Here is a 25,736-nt window from a genome sequence, read left to right on the forward strand (position 1 = left end):
TGATTTAAAATGAATACATTGCATCTTTCTCACACCGGCAATATAGGTCCATTCTCTGATCATTTTCTTCCAATTACATGGTTAAACAACATACTTCTACTGTGGAAAAGGTCCCCCAGCCCTATCATATTTTCAAATTGTTTAGCAACTGTCAATTAATCAAAATTTTGAAAATAAAATGTTTTCAGTAAACTACTCTAAAAATAAATACCATATATTACAGAAATGAGGCCTACTAAAAATTAGGCCCAAATATTTTGGACTTTTATGTAAAACAATTATATGCAAAGCTAATAAATCTTTCTTATTTGTATACCTGGAACTCTGTAAATGGGGGTCGAACAGAAAACCTCTTGATGGCCTGCATAGCAGCATCTGGTGGATATACAAGAATGTTGGCTGGTGGAGCTGCTGGGACAACAGATCCTCGTTGAGCTGCTTGGTGCCGTCGTATTGTAGCTGCCCGCAATGCACTTTCTGAGCAATGATGATCCTGAATAGAAAGGAAGGAAATGTTTTATTTAACAATGCACTCAACACATTTTAACTAAGGTTATATGGCGTCAGACATATGGTTAATATATATTGAGAGAGGAAACCCACTGTCGCCACTTCATGGGCTACTTTTTCCGATTAGCAGCAAGGGATCTTTTACATGCACCATCTCACAGACAAAATAGTACATACCACAGCCTTTGTTACACCAGCTGTAGAATACTGACTGGAACGACTGAATAGACAGATTCTTTATTCTTTATAAATATTCTTTTGTAACATTCACTTAGAATTGGATTCTGGTCTTGACCCTATTGTCACTAGAATGATACATTCTGACTTATGGGATGACCTTGATATGTAATAATGATTTTAATCTGTAAAACCAGCTCTTTCTAATCTTTATTTATTTATATATATTGAAATACTGAATACGAGTTATTTTACAACTAATGGTTTAAGAATAAGGTTAATTTTCAGGTTCAACTTCATATTCAATTTGACAGAAATGCTGGTAATTACCCCATGCATGCAATGAGTCATCGAGGGGGTATAACATCTGGCCTGTACATGACACAACATCACCATTCTACCAATTTTATTTCTCATCTGATTTTCATGAAACTTCACATATACAAATGTATAAGAATAGGATCATATCTTGAATGAGTTCATGTTTTACTGCTCTGTCTTAAAAGTACTAAAAATAGAAATTATGACTTCTACAGACTTCATTTCTTATCTGATTTTTATGAAACCAATATTATTGCCAATTTACAGCATTTCTGATGTCTTACTTACTTTTAACCCTAGAGAGCCACCAGCATCACATATGATACGCCCACCAGTATCACATATGATACGCAAAACTAAGTAGGGCGTCAAACCAGATCAGTTTAAATGTTACATACGAACAGAAAGTTTTAAATATAGTAACTTGAAAATAATACATTATAAAATGATAGATATTCAGGCAGGGTTTATAAAATGATAGATATTCAGGCAGGGTTTCTGCCAGAGGGTAAAATGGCTATGGCACCATACCCAAATTTGTAAAAAGTTAACCTTTTGACAAAATTAATTATCCCTATCAGTGTTTATGCCAGAAAGAAATGTTTGGGTGTGGCACTATGGAACTGAATGCAACCACAGTCAAGAGGGGGTATGGGGGTCTCCCACAAAAAGAAAATGGGTTAAGTTTAGTGTTAGGGTTAAGAAAATCACACAGTAATGATAAGAGTAATTAATTTTGTTAAAAGGGCAACTTAAAAAAAAAATCTGCAAAATATTTTGGGTATGGCCCCATACCCGTTTCACCGTCTGGCAGAAACCCTGCTTATCATTACTATGTTTTTTTTTAACCCAAACCCTAAACATAACCCAATTTCTTTCTGGGGGAGACCCCCCCCCCCCCCCCATACCCCCTGTTGACTGTGGTTGCATTCAATTCCATAGAACCATACCCAAAAATGTCTTTATGGTAAAAACACTGTCAGGATATGCACACTTCCACCCCTACATGTATCTCCCTATTTTGTTTTCCGATTTTGGTCCACGGTTTGATTTATTCACAATACTTTTCACAAGTACAGATCTATCACACATACATTTTAATAAATTATTTTTGAGCAGGAAATTTTATTTTCAATGGTCATTTGTAAACTAATTGTAAATATAAAACTATACCTTGCTTAGAAAACAAAAATACCATTTTTATCATGCCATGATACTGTGCTAGGTATGGGATACAATGTTTCCCACAGGATTTGAGTTCAGAGGATCGGCAAAATAATTTAATGTAAACTGAGTATCGGATGGGAGCAAGAATGCTAGGGGGTTCAGGGGACATTTCTCCCCATAATTGTTTTTAGAAAATTTAGTTGCCTTTAGATGCATTCTGGAGTACATAATATATGGGAGTCATGTACTATAGAGTATAAAAACAATGCATGTTCCACAAACATAGATTGCATTTATAACATGCTGCATTTATACCATAATTATATACTTTAAAACACTAAGTAATCATAAACTACTACTAATTATGAAGTTACTAACCTGGCAATGGGTGACAAGTGACCATCTAGTCCTTTGTAGGATTTCACATCCTTCCCACTTACAAAATCCATCAGTATCCTCTTTCACATGATGGTGACTAATATGAAAGAACACAGCACGCGAATTTTCAAAACACCTAAAACAGAAATTAAGTCCAAAAACAATGTCAGTGATATCACAATCTACTGATATTTACAGGTGCTATTTACAATTACAATTAATAATTTTCTAACATCCACCTTATAAATAAAACTTCTGAAAATAATTTTTATCTTTAGGCCAAACACAATAATAGTGTGCTTCCGATTACATAAGCCAGAAAAGGCTCAAACTTGTTGGGTAATATTGGTTGTCATCTTGAAATTCCTACGACATTCCACATTAATCTAGTAAATGGATTCCTTAAATATTTACCTACAAAACCTATGACTAGACACAAAAGTATCATCCTAAATTTATTGTAAAGTAAGTTATATTCAAAATATAAATATGAGGCAATATTGGTGGCCATCTTGAAATTCCTATCATGCAATCCTAGATCAATCTAGTAAATGGTTAAAATGGATTACTCCATTCCCAAAATATATGCTTAGACACCAAAATATAATCCTAGGTTTAATATGGTGGATGTTACAGCCGAAGACATGGAATAATGGCCATCTTAGATGACATCTTGAATTTCTCAAAACCTTCAACGATGATCACAGTTCATCAGGCAGATTCTCAAAAGAGACACCTTTGTCCACACAAATCCATTGACAAAAAAATTTATATACAAAACTTCCAGGTTTAGTAAAAAAAAAAAAAAAAAAAATCCCATTTGGCTGCTGGACTATTGTGTGCTTTGTATAGTTTTTATTAACTTGGTCATGTTGAACTATAAACTATAAAGGTTTATAGACAATGAAATAAATTTCAATTATTTCATTTTAATTTTTTTAAAATGTTTGTGATTATATCCAATTAGGGTTCAAATACCTGTGCACACTTCAGCTACATTGGTTGGGCAACTTACTGGTTAGAGGTTAGCGGCTAGTGAGACAGAAGTCAGTGAAGAGGCCTCACACTTTCCCATTGTACCATACCGAAAATTCAAACTAAGTACCTACCAGTATCAAGAATGATGGCTTATCCACTATACCACTGAACCCAGTCTTCAATTATTATACATATGGTAACAAACTTTAATTCATTATTTTTTTTAATAAACACAATTTTTTGGTGTGGTTACTTGTAGAAGCTTAAAGGAGACCGGACACCAAACCATATACACGGCGTAATGAATTGTTTGCCATCATAAACCACAACATGCAACTACTGCGCTCCCCTTATTGACTAAGTTAAGCATGCCAGTCTTGGTTGGGTTTATTTTTTTGCCGATTTCTGATGTTTGCCGGAAACTGTCTACAATTGATGAGCTAGACCCGTACGTCATCGATGAGATGAAAACTGAAGGAACTACCAAGCAGCATGGACGAACTTAGCGATTCGAGTGATGAAGAATTGTGTCCAGCTTGTGCTAATGGCATCAAACCGTATCAGTCTGAACCACCTATCAGAGACTTTGTCCCTAATCCTGGAAATGTTGTGTTAGACGAAAATTCGGATGAATCAACTGCTGACGAAGACAAGGAAGCCACACGGTCATTGACTACAAGCATTTTTTTAAACATAATTTTTGATGACATTTTTAATGTAAACTGAAGCAAATGGACTTAATTAGAAGAAAAGCACACAAAATTTAATAATATTTCATCATAAATCTTGTTCAGCATAGATGTAAATATGACACGTCAGTCGATATTCCATAGGCCGATTTCGCAAATTTGCAAAAAGCGTCCCCTCCTCACCAAAGCAAGATATAATAATTTAACAAAAAACTTTGTTCTCTTAACTAGTTACCCTCCAAGTTTTAATGTGTTTGGTTAAACCGTGTATTTTTTATTATTAAGAAAGTGTGTTACAAGTCTGCCGAAACTGTCCACAGCCGGGTACAGAAACACAGAAATGTTGGGAAATATTATACTGTTGCCACATACTGACAATCACTTTACAACTAATATGTCTTATCGACAATATTATTATGTAGTCTTTGCATTTATTAATATAAAATACAACAGACCCGTAGGAACTGGGGAGGGGCGGGCCTAGGGGCTTGTTCTCCACCACACACTCTAGGATGAAAATGTATGTTTTAAGTTTTCACTACTTTGCATAAATAACAATGATATAAAGATAGAAATCTAGTTTGTATCCCTCACTAGAGACTGTATTCCCCCTCCCCCCACTTCAAATATCGTTCCTACAGGCCTATACAAATGTAGATACTATGTAGAGGGTGAGGTTAGGAACCAGTTCCTTTTATCTTTAGGATTTTGTAATCATGATTTCAAACCAACTGTTTCAGGTAATTTGCTCCACATACTGACATAAAACACATTTGTTATATATTGGAATAAAATAAAAATAATTACAATATATCCAGTGTTATTTTCTTTAATCATTCATGGAGGAAGAAGGAAGTCCTGATGAAAATATATTACAGGTAAAACAAAATAATATATGCTTATTCCATGTGGTAACTATTGTTAATTTTGGTTTAAATTGCTAGATGCCAAAAGTGATTAATTATATTATTTTATGTTAACAGTCGAAAATTAGACGATCAATTGTTTCAACCTCTGCCAAAGGTACCAGGTTTACTGCCAGAAAATAATTTGAGGGTACGTAATAAAACAGGCCCTCCCATTGTAACCAAAATCTAATGTAAAGTTTATACCCGGTCCCTCAGTGCCCCCCCCCCCCCCCAAAGTCATTCCTGTGGGCCTGTAAAAACTAAATATATTCAAAGGAGTATATTGGGTGGTTATAGGTTTGAAATGTTTTTTTTATTTAACATTTTATTTCATGCACTTTTATAAATTTTAAACAGCAATTATGTTACTATAATCTATCAAAAAAATAAAACATTATATATATATATATATATATATATATATATATATATATATATATACACACACATTAACTTCTGAGATTATTTAGTACATACATGTAAGTTTACCCTCTGCACCCTCTGGCAGAAACCCAGGGTAGGTATTAAAATAATTATTTGGTGTAGAGTATTTTTAATATGACATACAGAAAGCATTGAAAAGTACAATTTTATTATGCTTTAATAATCGACATTAGCTTTAAAACTAATTAACCATCATTCCTTCTGGCCACAGTACATATGTTGTTCCTGCGAAAGTGTTGGCATTTTAATTTTAATGACAATATACTGAACTGACTATAAACATTGTTAACTAACGTAATAATTAGTTTTGAAGGTGTTTTGTTATAAGGTTAACAAACCAACTAGATCAAGAGACGTTAGTATGGAGTCGTTATGGGCTGTCGGTGAAAATTAATTTGGTAAATATAGGTAAATAAATGTGAAGTTTAAATATTCGTATGTGAACAAATTGCAATACCTTTATTTAATGTATATCTTAAGTACACACTTGTTTTAATTTTCACATTGTAAATGTACTATAACCTGGAGACAAAAAAAAAGAAGAAAAGATGACTAAAAGGCACAACCAAAGAATCAACACGTATACCGGTATTGCTTGGTAACTCTCACCGATGATGTATTGCCTCGCTTTCGTTCAGATCTATACATAATCCCGCCCACTTCTGTTTTTACCCCAAACCTAAGATGCGCAGCTGACTGGTGCCTCGCAGCGAGCCGGGCGTTAGAGTAATGCGGTCTTTGGCACTAACTTAATCCATTACACACTACATGTCTTTTGGTGTCCGGTCTCCTTTAAAGTTAAAGGGACTATTCTGAGTTTGCAGCCATTTTAAAAACATTTTGGTAAATAAAATATTTACATTACTAAAATTTTCTTGCTTAGAATATGAATAGCTCTATAACCAATGCATTTCGGTACATCATAATGTCTTATAGTATGTCATTATTAATTTTTGTTTAAAATAATTTTGTATGAACTAATTTATTATTTCTTCCAATGGCCAAACAAAATTTAAAATAATTCAACCAAAGATCATTCCAAATGTATTTATCTGTTTAATGCTTTATACGTTAGTGTTTGAAACAGGAACATGATGAGTTTATTTTGTTAGGGGAAACAAATGGAAGTCTTGCTAGAACTCAAAACTCAGAATAGCCCCTTTAATATAGTCTGGTTTAGAAAACAGTTCTTCATTAAATACAAAATACTGAAAGCCTTTTCAAATCTTTCTTTGAAGTTATTATAGTTATTATTAAATGATAACAACTGTGCAAGTGGTATACTTCGTTGTTAACCTCTGATGATTTTTGGCAACTTAATTATCAAAGAGTTCTCACTAAAATAGAAGTTACATAGCCATCTGATAGTTATTTTTCACAGAATATATTCTGACACTGAAAATGTATTGAAATGAGGGTTTAAGTGGTCATCCACCAAATACAATTTGAAGCTGAATTTGGTAAATAGTATGTAATTACCAATTCTCCAAAAAGCTAATTCGAAAACCATGTGTCGTTTGTAAGTATATAAATATTTTTGAAAATAATACTGTTTACCTAAATATTACTTGAATTTGGCTGCAGATTTTCTGACCAAATTTACCAAATTGCTATCAATTTGTGGTGTCCAGCTTAAACCCTAGAAAAGCATGCAAAAGTAAATGGTGGTGTGCAACCTTAAATGTTAAAAGGTACTTACTTCTTACATCCTTCCCATTCACAAATGTATTCTGGACCAATGGGCACCATAACTGCTGGACTTTTGGGCTCAGAACTTCCTGCACTGGCATTACTTCGACTGCGTTTTCTTGGTTTAACTTTCTTCTCACCCTTAGCACTAATCACAGTATTATCAGGTTTGTCAGAATCAACATAAAAAGTCTGCATTGTTAATGCTTCTGGAGTGGAATGTTTTTCAGAAATCGACTCTGCAGTGGATGATGCAAAGCTATCTGAACTCAATTCTCCATCTCTAGTATCTGGTGTAGGAATGTGCCTTGTATCACAAATTTTCTCAACTTTCTCAATTGAAATTTCAATTTTTTCTGTCTTATCTTTAAACATTTGCAAGTTAGGCTTTAGCAGCAAAGTCTTTTGTTCTGGTGTCAAACTTTGCAAAACCATAGGAGATTGCTGACTAGACATGAAATGTATTCCAATACCATTGCCAGTCATATCACAATTTAAAACAATGCCGGTAGACTTCACAGAGGCAGCAGAACTGTCTGAACGTAAGCCCTGAGATTTTACATTAGATTCAGTCATGCTACAAACAGCAGGCTGACCATGTAGGGGAACCCTTTGATCAATGTTACTCTCCAGAAAACCTTTAGGAATTGAATCACGTTTACTGTCAACCTCCATGTTTTCCTCGACTGAATAGTCACCATTACCCAGATGAATAGCAATGCCATTCAACTTGCCAGATTTTCCTATTAACTTAGACAACTTTTCTTTTGTAAACCGTTTGGACACAGAATTACCAGCATCACCTTTACATGAACTAATCTCCTGTCCATTGAAGACTGTGCCATTTTCTTTATACTCACTTATTGGTGATGGAGGCATGTCTTGATCAATACTTGAAGGTGAGTCCATTGGAGAATTCAAACCATTCACCAAACCAGTTGGAATGCTGTTTGCATTTGCCAAGAAGCTATTTTGATCATTTAAATAGTCCATTTCCATATCTTTTGAAGAGAAGTTTTCTGAACTGTTTTCCTGTGTTACGTCTGTAATGCCAATAGATGTACTGTTTGTCATATTGCACTTGTCAGGTGGGTTTTGTTCAGGTGATTTGTTTTCACTACATTTCACCAGTTTTTTATCTATGTACGCAAATGGATCACAAGGCAATTCACAACTGTCAAAGCTTTTTGTTATCACTTTCGCATTATGCTGGTCATTAACCTTTCCTAAAGGCTTGTCTACAAAATGTACTTTAATCGAGTTGGTTAGAATTGGTGTTGAAAGGTCACTTAGATTTGTAGCACAACTATCACTCACAAATGCACTAGAATTCAAAACGTTTTCAGAAAGAGGTGAAGAATGACCACTCGACATATTAATACCATTTTTGGTTACTGGTTTTTCCTCATCAATTAATGGTGAAACTGTAGATAAGTCACTAACAATGGACGGTTTTGAAATTTGCTTTTGCAACTCATGCAACTGTTCTAAGCACTTATTTTCCACTCGTTCAATAAGTGTCTCAGCACCAGTCTGAACAATGTCTTTAGCACGTTCCACTCTTCCACAGACTTCCAGCTCAAACGGCTGTGAACGTGGAGAAGCTGATCGGGGTGATGCAGGTCTCGACTCAGACGTTGTTGATGGATGTGATTCAGATGATAAACGAGGTGATTTCACTGAGGTTGTAGGCGAAGTTGGACAGGGTGAACAGGTTTCTTTTCTTGAATTCTCTGCCTTCTTCTTTTTAACAGACTTTGGAGAAGTTGATTTTGTTAAAGGACTAGAATTGTTCACAGATGTTGAAATAGTCTGCAGAATATTCAGCGACATTTGCTGAACAGCGTTCACTGATTGTGGATATTCCAGCTGTGCTGTAGACTGCACTGATACACTATTTCTAGACAAACCAGAGTCTGTGCTCTGGTTGCTATTATGCTGACCAAATTCATAATTCATAGCAACCTGAGGGCACCCAAATGAAGCAACCTGAGGCTGGCCCACATCAGCTATGGACTGTGATGCCAGAGTAATTTGATCGGTAAGAATAAGCAGCGGACTTGTTGTTGCTGGGACAAGATTATTTGGACTAGAAAATGGTTGAGTTTGTCTCACAACCATATTTTGATTAAGTTTCTTTGCAAGCAAGCTTTTAATCAGATTTGGATTTGTCGAGTCACTTATGTTCAACTGTACAAACTGTTGCTGCTGTGGGTGGTAATGGTGGATAGACACCTCTGCTGGTTTTGGTGCAATTTTCTGTTGCCCCGGTGGTGTCTGCAGATGCTGCTGAAGAACAGTTTTTGGTTTTAATAGAGGAAGATTTGGTACATTTCCTGTCGTGGAAGTTGTCGGCTTGACTCCCACATTCAAAACAATGGGAACAGCACTGGTTATCACAGATGATAGAGTTTTGGATGATTTTGTAGATGGTTTAGAAGGGCGAGATACCTCTTGAGTTTTATTGTTACCGAATGACCCTCCACTCGTAGATGTTGGTTGCAATGGAATGGCACTCACAGACTGTGGACTTCCAACACCTGTATGAAGAAGGGGCTGTTGTAAAATTATCCGTGATGGTTCCATCAGACGTTGTCTGAGGGTGGGTGTTTGAGTTAAGTCTATCGGAGGAGGGTTAGGGCTCAATTGAGAACAGCCACGAACTGAGCTTAGAGTCACAGTGCATGTTTTAGAAACTGAAAGCAAGAAACAAAAGAGTGCTACACAACATACAAACACACACTACAAAACACTGACACAAGAACTCAAAACCACAATACTTAATGATTATTAAGTCAAACAATGATGCAACAATAACACCATGAAAACTATACTACTCCACTTTCGCCAAGGATATACCAAATATGTAATGATAAACAATTTATGCACATCTTAAATTTACCATAGTAATACTGACTACAATTAGATATGACATCTATTGAAAAGAATAAATTCACTGGTTTTTCTTGAATGTTTTTTCCCCAAGCGAAAGCCAAGTAGTATATTTTGCATTCACAAAGCCATTACAGAGGATTAGCGACTGCACAATTACAGTTAAGGATTCCGATAGGTAATCAGTACTAATTGTAATGGCAGGTTTGCATATCTTTATGGTTAGTATCTACATAGAGGGCATTGCAAACCTAGAAATAACTTGTCATGGACATTGCCCATACAAATTTGTCATTTGTAAATCTTTGATATTTAAAACTTGATATTAGCAGTCATTTTTATTTGATGTTTCTGTTTTGAATCAGTTTGATGCTGTACATTTAAAAATGCATATTTTAAATGTATAGCTTTTGGATCCTATCATGCAGTAGTGGCTTAACAGTACTTAAACAGTTGCTTTTGTCCATTAATAAGACTTAAGCAAGCCTGATGATGCTATCTATACACACTGACCTCCTCGGAGAATCTGTAAATTGGCCGAAGTGTTCCAAGTGGCTCAAATGACCAACATATCATTTAACACTAATGTTTACCTCTTTAAATTGAACAGTAGACAAGTCCAAATGTGTTCAGTTAATATAAATTGTTCCTCTAAAACCAGATGGTCACACTATTAGCTGACAGTATATTAATTGAACATTTTAGATTTTTTTTCAACGTGAGCATTTGCTTTACACGCCTCGTGTGTGGCATGTATTTAGGTCATTTCCAAATGAAATTTCAACATAGAAAGACTGCTGAGATATGTCAACTTGAGTTTTTGTTGTTGTGCTCCTCCCTTCCCCACTCTCCCATCCCCAAGAGCTTATAATGCATAATTTTATCCACATCTGAAGATTTCTGACATCGATTTTTGCATGCGAAAAGTAAACAAATGTCTGTCATATTGTGTCGTCTGTATGTCAGTATTTACAACTACATGTGTCTGTTGTGTATAAATAGGCTATGTCAGCTTTATTTAGCTTCTGTGATCTTACCCGATGTGATGTGTCTAAATTGCAAGTGAAAAACATACAGAAAAATAAATAAATCATTAAAATAATTTAATTTGAAAAATAGTTATATAGAGGTGGTTTGGGTGGGTATAAATTATTTATTATATAATTTATTTATTTATTACATACGTTTAATGTATTTATTACTTAACCGTGTGCACTGCATTTGCTCATTACGAGGAAAATACATGAAAACAATTACTAAAAATAGCTATGCCGGTAGTGTTCATAAGTGAATGACCCAACTTTGATTTAAAATAAATAAAAGACAATCGGCCATTTATTAATCAGGATTCGTACACCTTTTACAAGCTGATTTTCCATGACCACTGGTGAACTTATAGCAGACTTGCAGATTTTAAAATCAAAGCAAAATAAATAAAATTATTTTTACAACATTCATATTGGGCTTTAGTTTGTAAAATAACATGTAAGGAATGCTATCTGAAGTTTGGGGAGGGAAGCAGTCTATTGGGTGTGGGAGAACAAGCCAGATTTTTATTTATATTTATTTAGAGTAGGACAAATTTATTTTTTTACATTTATTTTCAGTCAAGTGGGGGGGGGGGGGGCGGCCACACAAGCCTACATCATGTCAACAATTTTATTTATTATAATTTTTATTTTTTAATTCATTGAATGCAGTAAGCAAAATAAATACTATGAACATAAGTTAGGAAATTATATTTTGTTAATTGCACAATAGCATCTGAAACAAAATATGCCATAGCTAAAATCAGTTGATAATTAACAGCTGCTAGTTTAAGCAATGTCTATTTTGTCTGCACATGGAAATTGCACTGTCAAGTAAAACTGTTCCACTTCACACAACACACCTGCCAGGCCAACAATAGCTATGAACTGATAAAAGGCGTTGAGTTTAATTGCAGACCATGCTATCTCTAGCAACAGTTCACATTAATAACATTGTTTCAAAGCAATGAATACAATACGATTTGTTTTCTCTTTGAGGAAAAGCTGTGTGCAAAAAATTGCAATGCGAATATCAGTAGATAAAAATAGCATTGATAAACACAACCGCAGATTTGTAACAATTACAAATTTATATATTTAATCTGTTTTATTTATGATTACTATTATAAAATGAAACAGATATTAGTATTCATTGTATTGACTGATGTAGTGTTTGTTCAGAACAGTTAAGATTAAAGAAAGAAAGAAATGTTTTATTTAACGACACACTCAACACATTTTATTTACGGTTATATGGCGTCAAACATATGGTTATAGACCACACAGATGAGAGGAAACCCGCTGTCACCACTTCATGGGCTACTCTTTCCGATTAGCAGCAAGGGATCTTTTATATGCACCATCCCACAGACAGGATAGAACATACAACAGCCTTTGATATACCAGTCGTGGTGCACTGGCTGGAGCGAGAAATAGCCAACAGGGATCGATCCCAGACCGACCGCGCATCAAGCGAATGCTTTACCACTGAGCTACGTCCCACCCCAGTTAAGATTAAAATTGACTGTCTATTTGTAAAGTTTACTGTTGGTTAAAATCTGGAAATAGGGCTCTAACGGATAATCAGTCATACCAGTTATTAGCATAAATTTGACGTGCACCAGAGCTATGTAATTAAGCGGATTTGACTGAAGTTATAAATGTTTTCGTTATTCACCTTATGAAACACTTTATTAAAAAACAGTAATGTTTTTTTTAACAAAACATTAGGATCATATCAACAACTTGAACAAGAATAAAAAGATATAGTGTCAGACTCATTAACATAGACCGAGATTTTGGTTAACCTTTTTAAAGCAAGATGCAAATACTCTGTCACCCTAAAGTAGAAAGTCAGTTAATTATCGGCAAATCCCAAATATACCCTTTTTTTCCATGGAAAGTACTCAGTACTATTATTAAACCGGATTTGTAATAAATAAAATTTATCATTAATGCATATTAATAAAAAAAAAACAGAGAGGAAAATATATGAAATATTAATAATTTGTATATGCATTACAATTAAGTAAACTAAACCTTGTAGCTTTTTATGTGCAACTGAAAAAGGAAAAAAAAAATCAGTGTTAAATTTGTATTTCTGCCTTATACCCATTTGATGTTTTTTTTATGTTTAACAGCAATACATCAATGAAATACTTCTATATGGGTTTCTTATACAGGAGGACTGCCACTCTACAGCATGACATCAGGTTTATTACAATCAATGCCTCATGATGACCGTCATAAAGTGTTATGGTGGAGAATCTATTTTCTGATACAATACACAACAGACAATTATAGATATTTTCACAGGCTAGTCACGGAGTACATATATAAATTGTGAGATAGTCACAGAGTACATACATGTATATAAATTGCATCTCTGATATATGTTTTGCTATTCAAGTTACTTTAATATTTGCATCAATGTTTAATACAAAAACACACACACTTGCATGCATTATTAAGGACACTTGGTAAGTGATCAGCAAATTTTTGTTTTGTTTTGTTTAACAACACCACTAGAGCAGTGATTTATTAATCATCGGCTATTGGATGTCAAACATTTGGTAGTTTTGACATATAGTCTTACAGAGGAAACCCGCTACATTTTTCCATTAGTAGCAAGGATCTTTTATATCCCCCAGACAGGATAGCACATACCACGGCCTTTGACATACCAGTCATGGTACACTGGCTAGAACAAATAACAACCTGGCTAGAACAAATAATAACCTAAGGGGTGGCAAATAAAATCAAGACCCAAATCTTGATTTACAAGTAATTATATTTTTTTTTATTTAAATAAAGACAAAGGTTTTTCACAATCGTTTCACATAGATTTACAAAATTAAAAAACAAAAAAACACAATGTTAGTTTTAAAAAGATCGCCCTTCAGACTGGTAGTTGCATTTTTAACTCTAATTTGGCAAATTGGCGAGTACTTTATGCACCCCTGCTTATACTAATATATTATTTATTATACATCAGAGCAAAATGACTGGCTATGTTTTGTGTTTACAATTTAGCTTGGACTTGAATAAAATTGAAGGGGCAGGATGTAGCCCAGTGGTAAAATGCTCGCCTGATGCAGTTGGTCCCATTGGGCTATTTTTCATTCCAATCAGTGCACCACAACTGGTATATCAAAGGCCACGGTATGTGCTATCCTGTCTGTGGTATTGTGCATATAAGAGAAAAATGTAGTGGGTTTCCTCTCTAAGACTATGTCAGAATTACCAAATGTTTGATATCCAATAGCCGATGATTAATAAATCAATGTGCTCTACAAACTTTAACTTTAAAAAAAAATCCATGCAATAGCAACGTCTAAAAATTAACAAAAGTGGTACTCGCTTTAGACAAAATTGCAAAGAATATGAAATACACAGTAGTGCATGCATAAACAATGAATGTGAGATAATCTTTAGCAAAATGCTACATATATATATATATATGTTAAACAATACTATCTTACAGCAATATATTATGTATTATACATCAAGGGTGAGCAGCAAAAACATTGTCAATCGGTCCCATGTAATGTGATCAATAAATTGTTGACCCCCACCTACGTGTACTAAACTCATGGGATGCACAATACCTAATATTCCTGAGGGGTCAGAATGATCAAATTCAAGAAAGCTTCCCACCAAATTTAGTTGGAAATGGTCTTAGACGAATCATTGTGAAGGAATTACAGTTTAAATGCAATTTCTCTACACAACTCTAATAAACTTCACCTCTCCTTAGGCACAAACCCAGGAACCAATATTAATCAAATTAATTTCTGGAAATAGACAATTTTTATTATTATTAAAAAAAAATTGGCTCAGTTTTTTCCTCTTTTGGGACCCGTCCTTAATAACTTTGGGGGTCAGAATGACAAAACTTACAAGTTTCTTTCTCCATGGGTCAAGGAAGCTTCCCACCAAATTTCGTTGGAAATGGTCTCGGACAGAAAAAATCATATTGGATGCTAACAAGTCACATTGGATGCTACAAACTTATATTGAATACTAAAAACCCACATTGAACACTCATGCACTTTGATATATTAAGTGATTTTATTCTCATTTGTTTATATTTCTCATAAGCCACGAAAAACCAAAGAAACAAAGAAAGAAAACTAAATCAGATAATATGATTGGCTCAAAGAAATTTAAATAGGAAGAGACAAAAACTGAATCATATATTTTTTATCAACTCTAAGCAATTTACAAGATATGTAATGAAATTACTACATATATTTTTTGTCAATTTAAATAAAAAATATGATAAACAAAGTTTTACATTTTGCAACAGTTATGAGTTGGGACCGGTAGGGGACTAATAAAATAATTTAAAAAAAACAAAAAAAATACCCTGTAGCTGAATACTACTCATACATGTAATTGTTCTGAAGACAAACAACATAACTTCTTATCTGTACCATATTTTTTTTACAACAAACATCTATGTGTTCATAAACTGCAGATAAATAGAAATTAGAATTTCCCATTTTACTTATAAAATACAAAGAATAGACAAACTAAAGTCAGCAATACATGTAGATAGATTACTTGTTGTTAAAAACACTCTCTACATCTTACCTGTCTTCTCATTAAAGACCCTCTCCCTCCCTAGTCCCACCCCTCTTTATTCCTCTAACTGGAAATTTCAACTTCTAGTTAATGGATTATTTTCATGTCTGATAAATAATCAATATCATTATTGGTGTTAATAGTCTCAAAGTATGCAATAATTTTGAAGCCTGCACTGCACAAGAACATGACTTACCCGAGTGTGATATAGAAAACTGTTTTGGAACTGATCGCTTGCTAATATTAGCAAAGCAAGCTTCTTTGTCACCATTTGCTTTCTTGACATCTGCCATTTCTGACTGGGAGAAGACAACTCTGTTAAAAAGCCAAAGCAAAATAATTTTATATTGATAAAAAACAAATAGTTTAGAAATTTTAGCGAAAAATCAGCAAAATGCGTTTCCTGTTTAATTTTTTTTAACAGAAATATGCTATATTTATGGCTCATGTACATGTATCATCGTTTCTAAATTTAAGGGTTTTTTTATATAATTCAAGCACTTAACACAATATTCATGCATTTTTAAAGCATATAAAAGGCTCATGGGTCTAAACAGTCACCTGAGTAAACTGCTGACCCCACCTATTACTCATGTAGTGACCAACACATATTTTCCTGGGGGCTCAGAATGACCAAATTCATGTTTTTGTTTCTGAATGGATCAAGGAAACTTTTCACCAGATTTAGTTGGGAATGTTTTTAAGACTAGTGGTTGTGAAGGAATTGTAAACTCCAGTAAACTTCATCCCTCCCTATGCACAAACCCAAGAGCCAACATTAATCAAATTCACAACTTTGATCAACCTTAAAAAACCATTACACCTGTAAAGACTATTCGGTTATTACAGTTCTAGAAGTAGATTTTTTTTTAAACTGGCTTAATTTTTCCCTTTTGGGCTGTGCCCCCTGAGGTGGGGGTGGGGACCAGAATGACCAAATTTACACATTTATTTTTCCAAGATTTTAAATTTATGAAAGATTATCTAAAAACAACAATAAAAAATTTGGAATAATTCGAACAAAAAAAATTATTTGATCCCCCTCCCCGGTTTTTTCTCAAGCTTTTCAGCATTTAATTAGTGGACAAATAATTACTTGTCCACTTCTTTAGTTCCTAGTTCATTATACTCATATATTATGTTCTTCACCACAACTTCAGACCACCTTTACAATGCTAACGATCTATCACAAATGCAAAACATCTACGTACTTAACAAGCTGAATAAAATCAGCTGATGGCAATACATCTGCAATGCCAAACTTCCGACAAAACTGGAGGTAGTCTGAGAACAAGTCCACTTGTGTAACTTTGACACCCTTTTTATATTCATAAGTAGCTCGCAACCTAAAACAAATACATAGGATATAAAGCAGAGAACAAGACATCAGAAACACTGCAAATCCCCCCAGTTTCATTTTTATTCTGACTGGAGTTGGCGCCTTTTTGTTACTGACGTCATGTATGATTTTCAAATTATGTCACATTATATTTGAAACATTACACAAGATTCCTGCAAAGTATGATTCTTAACATTAAGTAAATCCATGAAAGAAGGATTGATCATAGATTTAAGAAAGTGTAGGTTTTTTTCAAAAATAAAAGGTATGTAATAAATATACAGTACTTCACATATGTTGTTTTCGCTTCCTATTTATTGCACAAGTTTATTTTGTGCAAGAATATATATCATGAGACCGTGCAGTGGTGAGTGGTATTTTCTTGCACAAAATAAACGATAGTATTAAACAGCTAATAATTAATGTGTCACTCAAAATGAAAGTAATACTAATTTGCAGTAGTTTACTTCAACTAAAATACATTTTACATTGGCAATTTCTATATCTCTATACAATAATATAACACTACTTTTATGTCACTGTGCTATGAAATCTACTATTAAAATATACCACAAGTTTTACTGTAGATCATATCAGAGGTTTCAGTTGATATTTTCACTGCAGTTGCATCAACAGAAAAAAATGCCGACGTTAAGCAATTTTACTCCAGCTTTTATGTTGGCATTGCTGAATGTCGAAGCAAATTGTAAGGACTGTAGTTACAGTATAAAAAACAATCAAAACAAAACAAAACAAATATTTTCCTTATTATTTTGTTGTTACCATGAGATGGTTGCTGTTCTTACCAGTTAAGTGTTGTGGACTCAATGTCAGATGGCGAATCTGAATTTACTGTACAGCTGACTGATGGAGATCGCACTGACAAATGTTTCGCTGCGAATAATAAAAAAAATTTAAATAATAAATATTAAAACATGATACTTGTAAATGAGTTTATTGGCAGTTTATAGATTATTAAGATAAGTTAAGGCTACAAAAGGACAATCTCCAAAATATCTCTCTATTAGTTTGTCAAGACTGCCCCTGAGAATACATATAATAAGTTACAGAACTATCCAAACAAAACTCCAGAAGATGAACTTTAAATTTTGAATAAATTTAATACAAAGGAAAGGTTGATGGACTGACAGACAAATCGATATTAGAAAAGCTCTGCTGACGAACATCATAGTCAACATTTTAATTTTTTTAATCAGAAATCCCCATGGCAAGTGAATTTTATAAAGATTCTGGAATCTGTTAATACAAAGCAAATGTTGACAGTGGTGAGAAGGCTGGATATTCTGACGGAATCAGTAACACTATTGACTCATATTATATGTTGTATATGAATCAAACTGGAGAGTAGAATTCAGAACAGAAATTGACTAAACATAAATTTTTAAGTTACAAAATAAACATTTACCAGAAACTGATGATCCGGGTGGCTGCATGACCATGGTTGCTGGTGGTCGGTTATCATTCTCTGACACACACTCTGTTGATGGAACAGCTGGTTGTGCCTGTACACACTCCACGACCTTGATTCCAATCAGTGAGTTTGGACCATATGACTGGGCCTCCACAGTCAACAAGCTTATTAACAAATCTTTTAAAAAGGAAGAAAAGTAGTATAGATGTCTAATTATCTTAAATCTATTTGGAAATATTCAAATAATATTTTTTTTATCAAATTGTATGATGCTAATAAATATTGTTTAAACCAAACAGCTTCTTAGTATTAATTGTAGAGCAATCTATAACCTACTGAAATAAAATTATATAATGTTTACCAACCCTTTGAAATCCCCCACCCCAAATGCAGCCAATCAAAACAGCTTAGTTAATTTCTGAATTTTTATGTTGAATAAAGTAATAAGGGTTTTTAATACTTATCCCTTATTTACACACATCAGTATTAGTTATATGCTGTCATTTCATCACTGATATTTCCACCATAATTCTATTGCTCGGAGATTAAATTATAACTAAACCAACAAACTTGCCATTAGTTATATCATCAGTTTTACAAAATAACAAGATGTTCCAAATGACAATAATATGCTGTTGCCTCTTAGTCGACTTCAATTATAAGTAAAGTCCCAAATTATAAGTCCTGAATAAAAAAAATTATTGACCTATTTATAAGTCGAACCATAACAAATTTCCTAAAATAGGTTAAAGTACAATGTACATAAGTATTTCAGTGCTTGCCATTTGAAAATCGATGGTGAGCAATAAACTGCTCTCCTGAAATTATAGAGGAGTGCAACTGCTCCCAATTTCTAAAGGGGGGGGGGGGGGGGGGAGAGAGAGAGAGAGATCTATGAGATGTTGTTATATTTATCTAGATGGTAACTGTCATAAGCTACTAAGTTACCATAACCACTGCGGCTTGTTTCCTTTTCAGTGTGTGAAAAAGTGTGCATTTTGAAATAGTGGAGCTGGGTGTTGTAGGATGTGCGGAAATAAAAGATGGGTGTAGAATAATAAAGGTGGGGGGGGGGGGGGGGGGCGGCGGCGGCAAAAGACGAAAGTGGGGCAGACCCATCTAGCTTAAATGGAGCAGTGAGAACACCATACTAAATGACTAACAACCTTTTGTGTTCTGTTTCCATAATTTTCAGATGTAAACACTGATATTGTTCAACTGTTTGATAATCTGATTACTAATAATCGATCTGTGAGCTCTGATTATCAATATGCAAATCAGTAGTGATAAGCAGCACTATAATCCATTATATGAGGATTTTTTTTTAATCTGTATTCTGAAGGTTCAAGTCATGGATGAATTGATGGGTGGATGGATGGATAGATGGATGGATAGATGGATTGTAGAATGGGTTTAAACACTGGCTGATGACCAACAAATGAAATGTTTATTAATCAATCAATGAAGACTCAAACTGAAAGAACTCACCAACAGCACTTCTGACAGCAGCAATCCTGGTCGTGGTTTCATCTCCCAATTCCGACAGCTGATACATTGTTTCCAGTGTGTGAACAATCATCTGAATGTCATACACTGTCAGCAACTGACACAAGCGATTGTAAGTCTTGTCATCTAGATTTTCTGATAGAATGAGCTCATTCTGTTCAATGAGGCACAACTTGCCAAGGATTTCTAAGGCTGTGAATTCAAACAACATTAGAATAAACATAATGCATACATGTTTAATGGTAAATTCGGAATATGTTGCATTGAAATTTAACCAAGAACCACTTTGGCAATTCCACAGTATAGTTAACAGTATAATAAAATTTGAATATGATTTTAGAGCTAAAGCTACATTTGGTATATGTACATTTTCCGTGTAGGTATTGTGTGAATCAGTGAATCTGTGTCCATGTTGATCATTTCCATATACCCACTATACATGTATAACCATCCATGAAGAGACAAAATTAATATACAAGGATACTGTAAGAAATCAGTCAGTTTAGACATCTTTTCCATATAGATGATCAATGTTTTTTCAATATAACATCAATCCTTGTGGGATTCTGTGATCCATGTATCCTGGGCTTCTAGATTATGGTAGCCCCACTCCCGTGGCTAGAGATATTCAATGTTGGGCTGGTAAATAACTACTATTACCATGCCCAATGGCTAGTGAAAAAAAGTTGTTATACACTTCATTTAAGTCTATTTTGTAAATTAAATACTTTGACCCCATTCCCACCTCCCAATCTTGGTGACATTAGATTATTACTATTAGTAAAATTGTATTTACTTTAAGTAAAGTCGTGTTAGTGGATTTTTAATAGTGGCTAGTACATTTGTTTTAATTACTGATCCCATAGCTAGTGGATTATAAACATTCTAGAAGCCCTGATGTATCTTTAAAAAATCACTTGAAAAGCAATTACAAATTAATGTACACAAATCACGTACAGTTCTCGGTCAGCATGAAAACAGATATGGCAGACATATTATTGTGACAATTCATGGAAAAACAAAAAGAAAAAATGTACATATGTAAACATGGCTTAATGCGCCATCACAGAAGGGAGTTTAAAAAAAAAATTCACTCATTAAAGATGTACATTTAAAATGTATAGTTATTTTAGGAACCTCAGGCATGTAAACTATGTAAGTACTTGATGTTACATGAAATGCGACTTCTGCATTCAGTTTTATTTTCTCTGCTGTATTTTTGGATTTTGTTTTTGGCTGGATCTTATTTGCCTATGATATCTAGAGTCAACTTGATTAAGAACAGTTATGAAGAAACAGGCTGCAGAGTAATCCATGGAGGACAGCTAACTAACAGTTTCAAAGTGAAGACTGGCGTAAGACAAGGCTGCTTACTATACCCGTTCCTCTTTATCCTGGCCATCGACTGGATAATAAAAACATGTACAACACTGAGATGACATGGAATCCAGTGGACATTGTGGACGTAACTAGAGAACTTGGACTTTGCCAACGATCTAGCACTGTTGTCCTACAGCCATCAGCAGATGCACAAGAAAACCACTTAACTGGCAGCCAGTCATCTCTTCACAAGTGGGCCTCAATATACATAAAGGAATGACTAAGGTCCTCAAGGTTAATACAGTCAGCACTGAGCAAGCCGCACTGCAAGGGAATGCACTTGAAGATACTTGGGTAGCATCATCAACAAGCACAGTGACACAGATGAGGATGTTGGAGCAAGGATTGGCAAGGAGAGAGGAGTATTAATACAGATCAAGAACATCTGGAGCTCAAAGGCGATTGTCATTACACACAAAGATACGCCTGTTTAACTCGAATGTGAAGTCCGTACTACTGTATGGAGCAGAGACAGGGAGGACAACTAACACAACCGTCAAGAAAGTACAGACATTTATCAACAACTGTCTAAGAAGAATCCTGCAGATCTGCTGGCCAGACACCATCAACAACATTGATTTGTGGCAGAGAACACACCAACTGACTGCCGAAGATGAACTAAGATGATGAGATAGATTGGTCACATGCTCCAAAAACCACTATCAACTATCAGCAGGCATGCTCTGACATGGAACCCACACGACAAGAGAAAAAGAGACTGCCCAAAGAACATATGGCAGAGACTTCCAGGCGGCCACCAAAAAGACAGGCTATACCTGGAGACAGCTGGAAACAAGAGCCCAGGACAGAAGACTGGAGAGCTGTTGTCAACAGCCAATGTCCCTGAAGGGACAATGGGCATAAGTAATATTCTACAGTTTAAGGTGCATGCTAAATATGAATTATTTTTTAAAATAGGTATACATATACGAACAACACACAGTTTTCGAGTTAGCTTTTTGGTGAATTGGTAATGAAACATTTTCACCAAATTCAACTTTAAATCGCATTTGGCTATTTTGCAAACGACAGCTTATACCCTGTATTCAGTGGGGGTATGAAGATCATATCTCAGGTTTCAGACAAGAATGTCTGGCTGCCACACAAATTCAAGACAACTAAAAACATTTTTAACTAATGTCTGACATTTACTTAAATTAACCACATGGGTGCAAAATTGTTGGTATACAATAACAAATAATTGTGTATTTGAACGAGTTTTGTAATTTATAAAATTAAAGGAAATACATCACATGCCACTATTGTAGTTCCTTTTAGAAGCAAAATGATATAAAACTAATATGACAATAGGTTACCGTTAGTAGCACTAAAATAAGTGTATTTCTTTATAAAAGTACTAATTTTACAAGTCAGTATCTGAATGGGATTTATGCATATTTCTTTGTTAGCTATCAGAAAATAAAGGAAGAGACATCATACCCACCCTAATCTTTCATTGTTTAGGCTATATCGAGAAGGAAGAATGTTGGACTTTTTAAAACGATGCCGTACTGCGCCACACTCTGGGTATACTATTTTTAAAAAACACTTTCAAGCCATCATACTTGTACTATTAATATATATAGCAATTGTTCAAACCCCCAAAGAGAAAGTGCTTTTCATTAACTGTGGTTTACTTGGTACTTGATTTTGTTTTCTTTCTGCTGGGATCACTTAAAACTATGTGAAAACATTGGGACATACCTAGAAAACATTCCTGCTAAGTTTGGTCATGATAGATGATCATGGTTGCTATGGACTTTGGGTTATTTACTAGTATCACAAACATGTTTTTCTTCAAAGTACATTAATGTTAAGTTACATATTCTTGACACATAAATATTGAGAACTTAAAAAGAATTCAAACTATTGCAACATGTGAAGTGTCATATTAAAGCTTATCACAGGAAACGGAAACTGCCAAATATTTGTATTTTTCTACTTAACATCCAGTTTGCTGTCGCAGATCACATAAGGCAATCCATATTAATATGAACCAAAGTTATGTACATTTTTTATTACCCTACCCCCTTATAGTTGCTTCCAAAGATGTGCTCTCATGGGTAACTTTAACCCCTCCAAAACCAAAGTGTTTCCAAATTTATCACATGTTCACATACATAATCCTAATATACATGTCTAAAGCTATTAGAAAAATAGTTTCATCAGTTAGTGCACGTGTTGGTTAGGAAACGGTACACGTCTTTGCATGTCTTTTTGCACTGCACTGTGAGATCGCAAAGTTTTGTGAGTTTAGTGAAGTAGGCCTCAGCTCAGGTGAGTACTCTACCTCTGAGCTACATCAAAGCTTACAAACATACATACACTAGAACATACACACGGTTTGTCTCAGACACACATACTTACCCCTAACAATAATAAACTTGTCATTTGAATGAAGACCATCAGTGACCAGACCTAGCAGCAACTTTGTACTGCTATCTTCAGCTGGTGCCAGCACCATCTGCATAAAAAACCCAAATATCATATAAATATGGATTAACATCTTTGATCACTGACAATTTACCTTTACCTGTTAGAAAAGGTTGAACATATGACAGGGATAAAAAAATAAAAAATCATTTGGTAGATATGTGGTTTTTATAGCAGACACTTTTTTTAAACACATATGTATGTATAGTCTGTCCCATCATTCTATAAAAAAAAGTTTTTTTGTAAATAACTTCAGTTTGGGTTGACATAAGAAGAAAAGTGAAAGTGTTTTGGAAATAACCAATTTTTTTTTACAATTTTTGTGTGCAATTTACAAAACAATCGGCTGAGAAATAAATAACTTGTAGTAAATTCCATTGTATGAAAAACAGGGTGTTCCCCTTTTCTTGCTTTCCAGTGCCTGGGCTTATAACAGGTTAATTTTAACAGCACAAAGATAATAGATTGCTGGAATAAAAACCTGAAAATGGACAATGCAGATATGAGTTTCAGCGATGATCAGCCTGTAAACTGTTTACATCGAAACTTGTTTAAAAAGATGGTTGTTTCAACTTGGTCTGCACTTAAACTACTCTTCATTCGCCACTATATTATTCCTGGATCGTTTCCCAAGAAATAATCTGTCATATATTAGTAGTGGCGATGTAGTGGAAATAAAGAAGGTTTTTTTCCCCAACTGACATAAGTTTCTGAGATACAATGTAACATCCCTTTTGTGTTCTGCATAAAATATATTTAGCTATTACAAATATCAGGATGACCAGAAACAAACGTTGTAAGTAATATATAATTTAATAGTAAAAAAAAACTGAAATTGCAAAAAATATTTTACACTGCCTCATGACTAGTCAGTGCCATATGTATCGTATCATGATCAACATATAAGGATATGTACTGTATCACGACATACTCATTTCGTTACATCTCTACAACAGTCATCAAAAACTTATCTTCTGAGTTACATATTAATTTTTTTTAATATGTATATTGTATAAAGGCAGCTGATGATAACCATTGATGGAGATAACACATTTAAACAAGAGTACCGGTGAGGTACATGATACACCCATCAGGAGTTTGATGGAAAACCGTGTGATATTCAGAATATAGACCAATTATTTGATTTATATGTATCACAGATACCTAGTAATTGTATGTGACACACCACCATCCCAAGTTGTTCCTCCATGTGAGGTTTGATGGTCCTGTATGCATCTGTATGCAAGATATGGTCCGGACAAGGATTTACTGTTATGTGCAGATTGTGAAAAGTAGGTCACAGTGACCTAGTAATAGTACGCGACACACCGCCATCCCAGGTTGTTCCTACATGTGAGGTTTGATGGTCCTGTATGCAAGATATGGTCCGGACAAGGATTTCCTGTTATGTGCAATAGACTGTCAAAAGTAGGTCACAGTGACCTAGTCAAAGTACGGGACACACTGCCATCCCATGTTGTTCCTACATGCGAGGTTTGATGATCCTGTATGTATCTATATGTAATATATTTTCCGGACAAGAAAAAGTTAACAGACAGACATACGGATGTATAGACAGACGAATAACGCCATACCATAATATGACCCATCATAGACGGGCATGTAAACACTATAGGCGTGAAAAGGTACGCTGTCAATCATCATAGTGTACCTAAAAACTGACCACAATAAATGTGACAAATTCATCAATTGTAATCTACAAAAATTAAAAACTGGATTTAACAAACTCACCTGAGTGGCCAAATTGCCTAATGTGTCAAGAGCCAACTGTTTTAATGATCCATATGAACTATGGACACATAAAAGAAGAAATCTGAAAAATAATGTAAATTATATTGTCAAAGGTCTTTGAAAAAT

General features: G+C 34.4%; 1 protein-coding gene across 2 annotated transcripts in view; it reads right to left on the reverse strand.

The window, feature by feature from the left end:
* The window catches only part of LOC121370577 (AT-rich interactive domain-containing protein 2-like), an 82,753-nt gene that overhangs the window by 14,183 nt on the left and 42,834 nt on the right, over positions 1-25,736 (reverse strand). The window contains exons 10-19 of one of the 2 annotated variants that reach the window (XM_041495893.1): positions 25,611-25,692; positions 23,793-23,889; positions 20,028-20,237; positions 18,534-18,716; positions 17,914-18,001; positions 16,980-17,114; positions 15,965-16,083; positions 7,272-9,801; positions 2,554-2,689; positions 317-493 (exon numbers count right to left, since the gene is read on the reverse strand). In XM_041495893.1, coding sequence (XP_041351827.1) covers positions 317-493; positions 2,554-2,689; positions 7,272-9,801; positions 15,965-16,083; positions 16,980-17,114; positions 17,914-18,001; positions 18,534-18,716; positions 20,028-20,237; positions 23,793-23,889; positions 25,611-25,692 — 3,757 coding nt within the window. Of the gene's footprint in view, positions 1-316; positions 494-2,553; positions 2,690-7,271; positions 9,958-15,964; positions 16,084-16,979; positions 17,115-17,913; positions 18,002-18,533; positions 18,717-20,027; positions 20,238-23,792; positions 23,890-25,610; positions 25,693-25,736 lie in introns of both variants that reach the window. The other variant, XM_041495892.1, reaches the window with a different exon arrangement.

Source organism: Gigantopelta aegis, chromosome 4 (genome assembly GCF_016097555.1).
Source record: "Gigantopelta aegis isolate Gae_Host chromosome 4, Gae_host_genome, whole genome shotgun sequence".
NCBI lineage: Eukaryota > Metazoa > Mollusca > Gastropoda > Neomphalida > Peltospiridae > Gigantopelta > Gigantopelta aegis.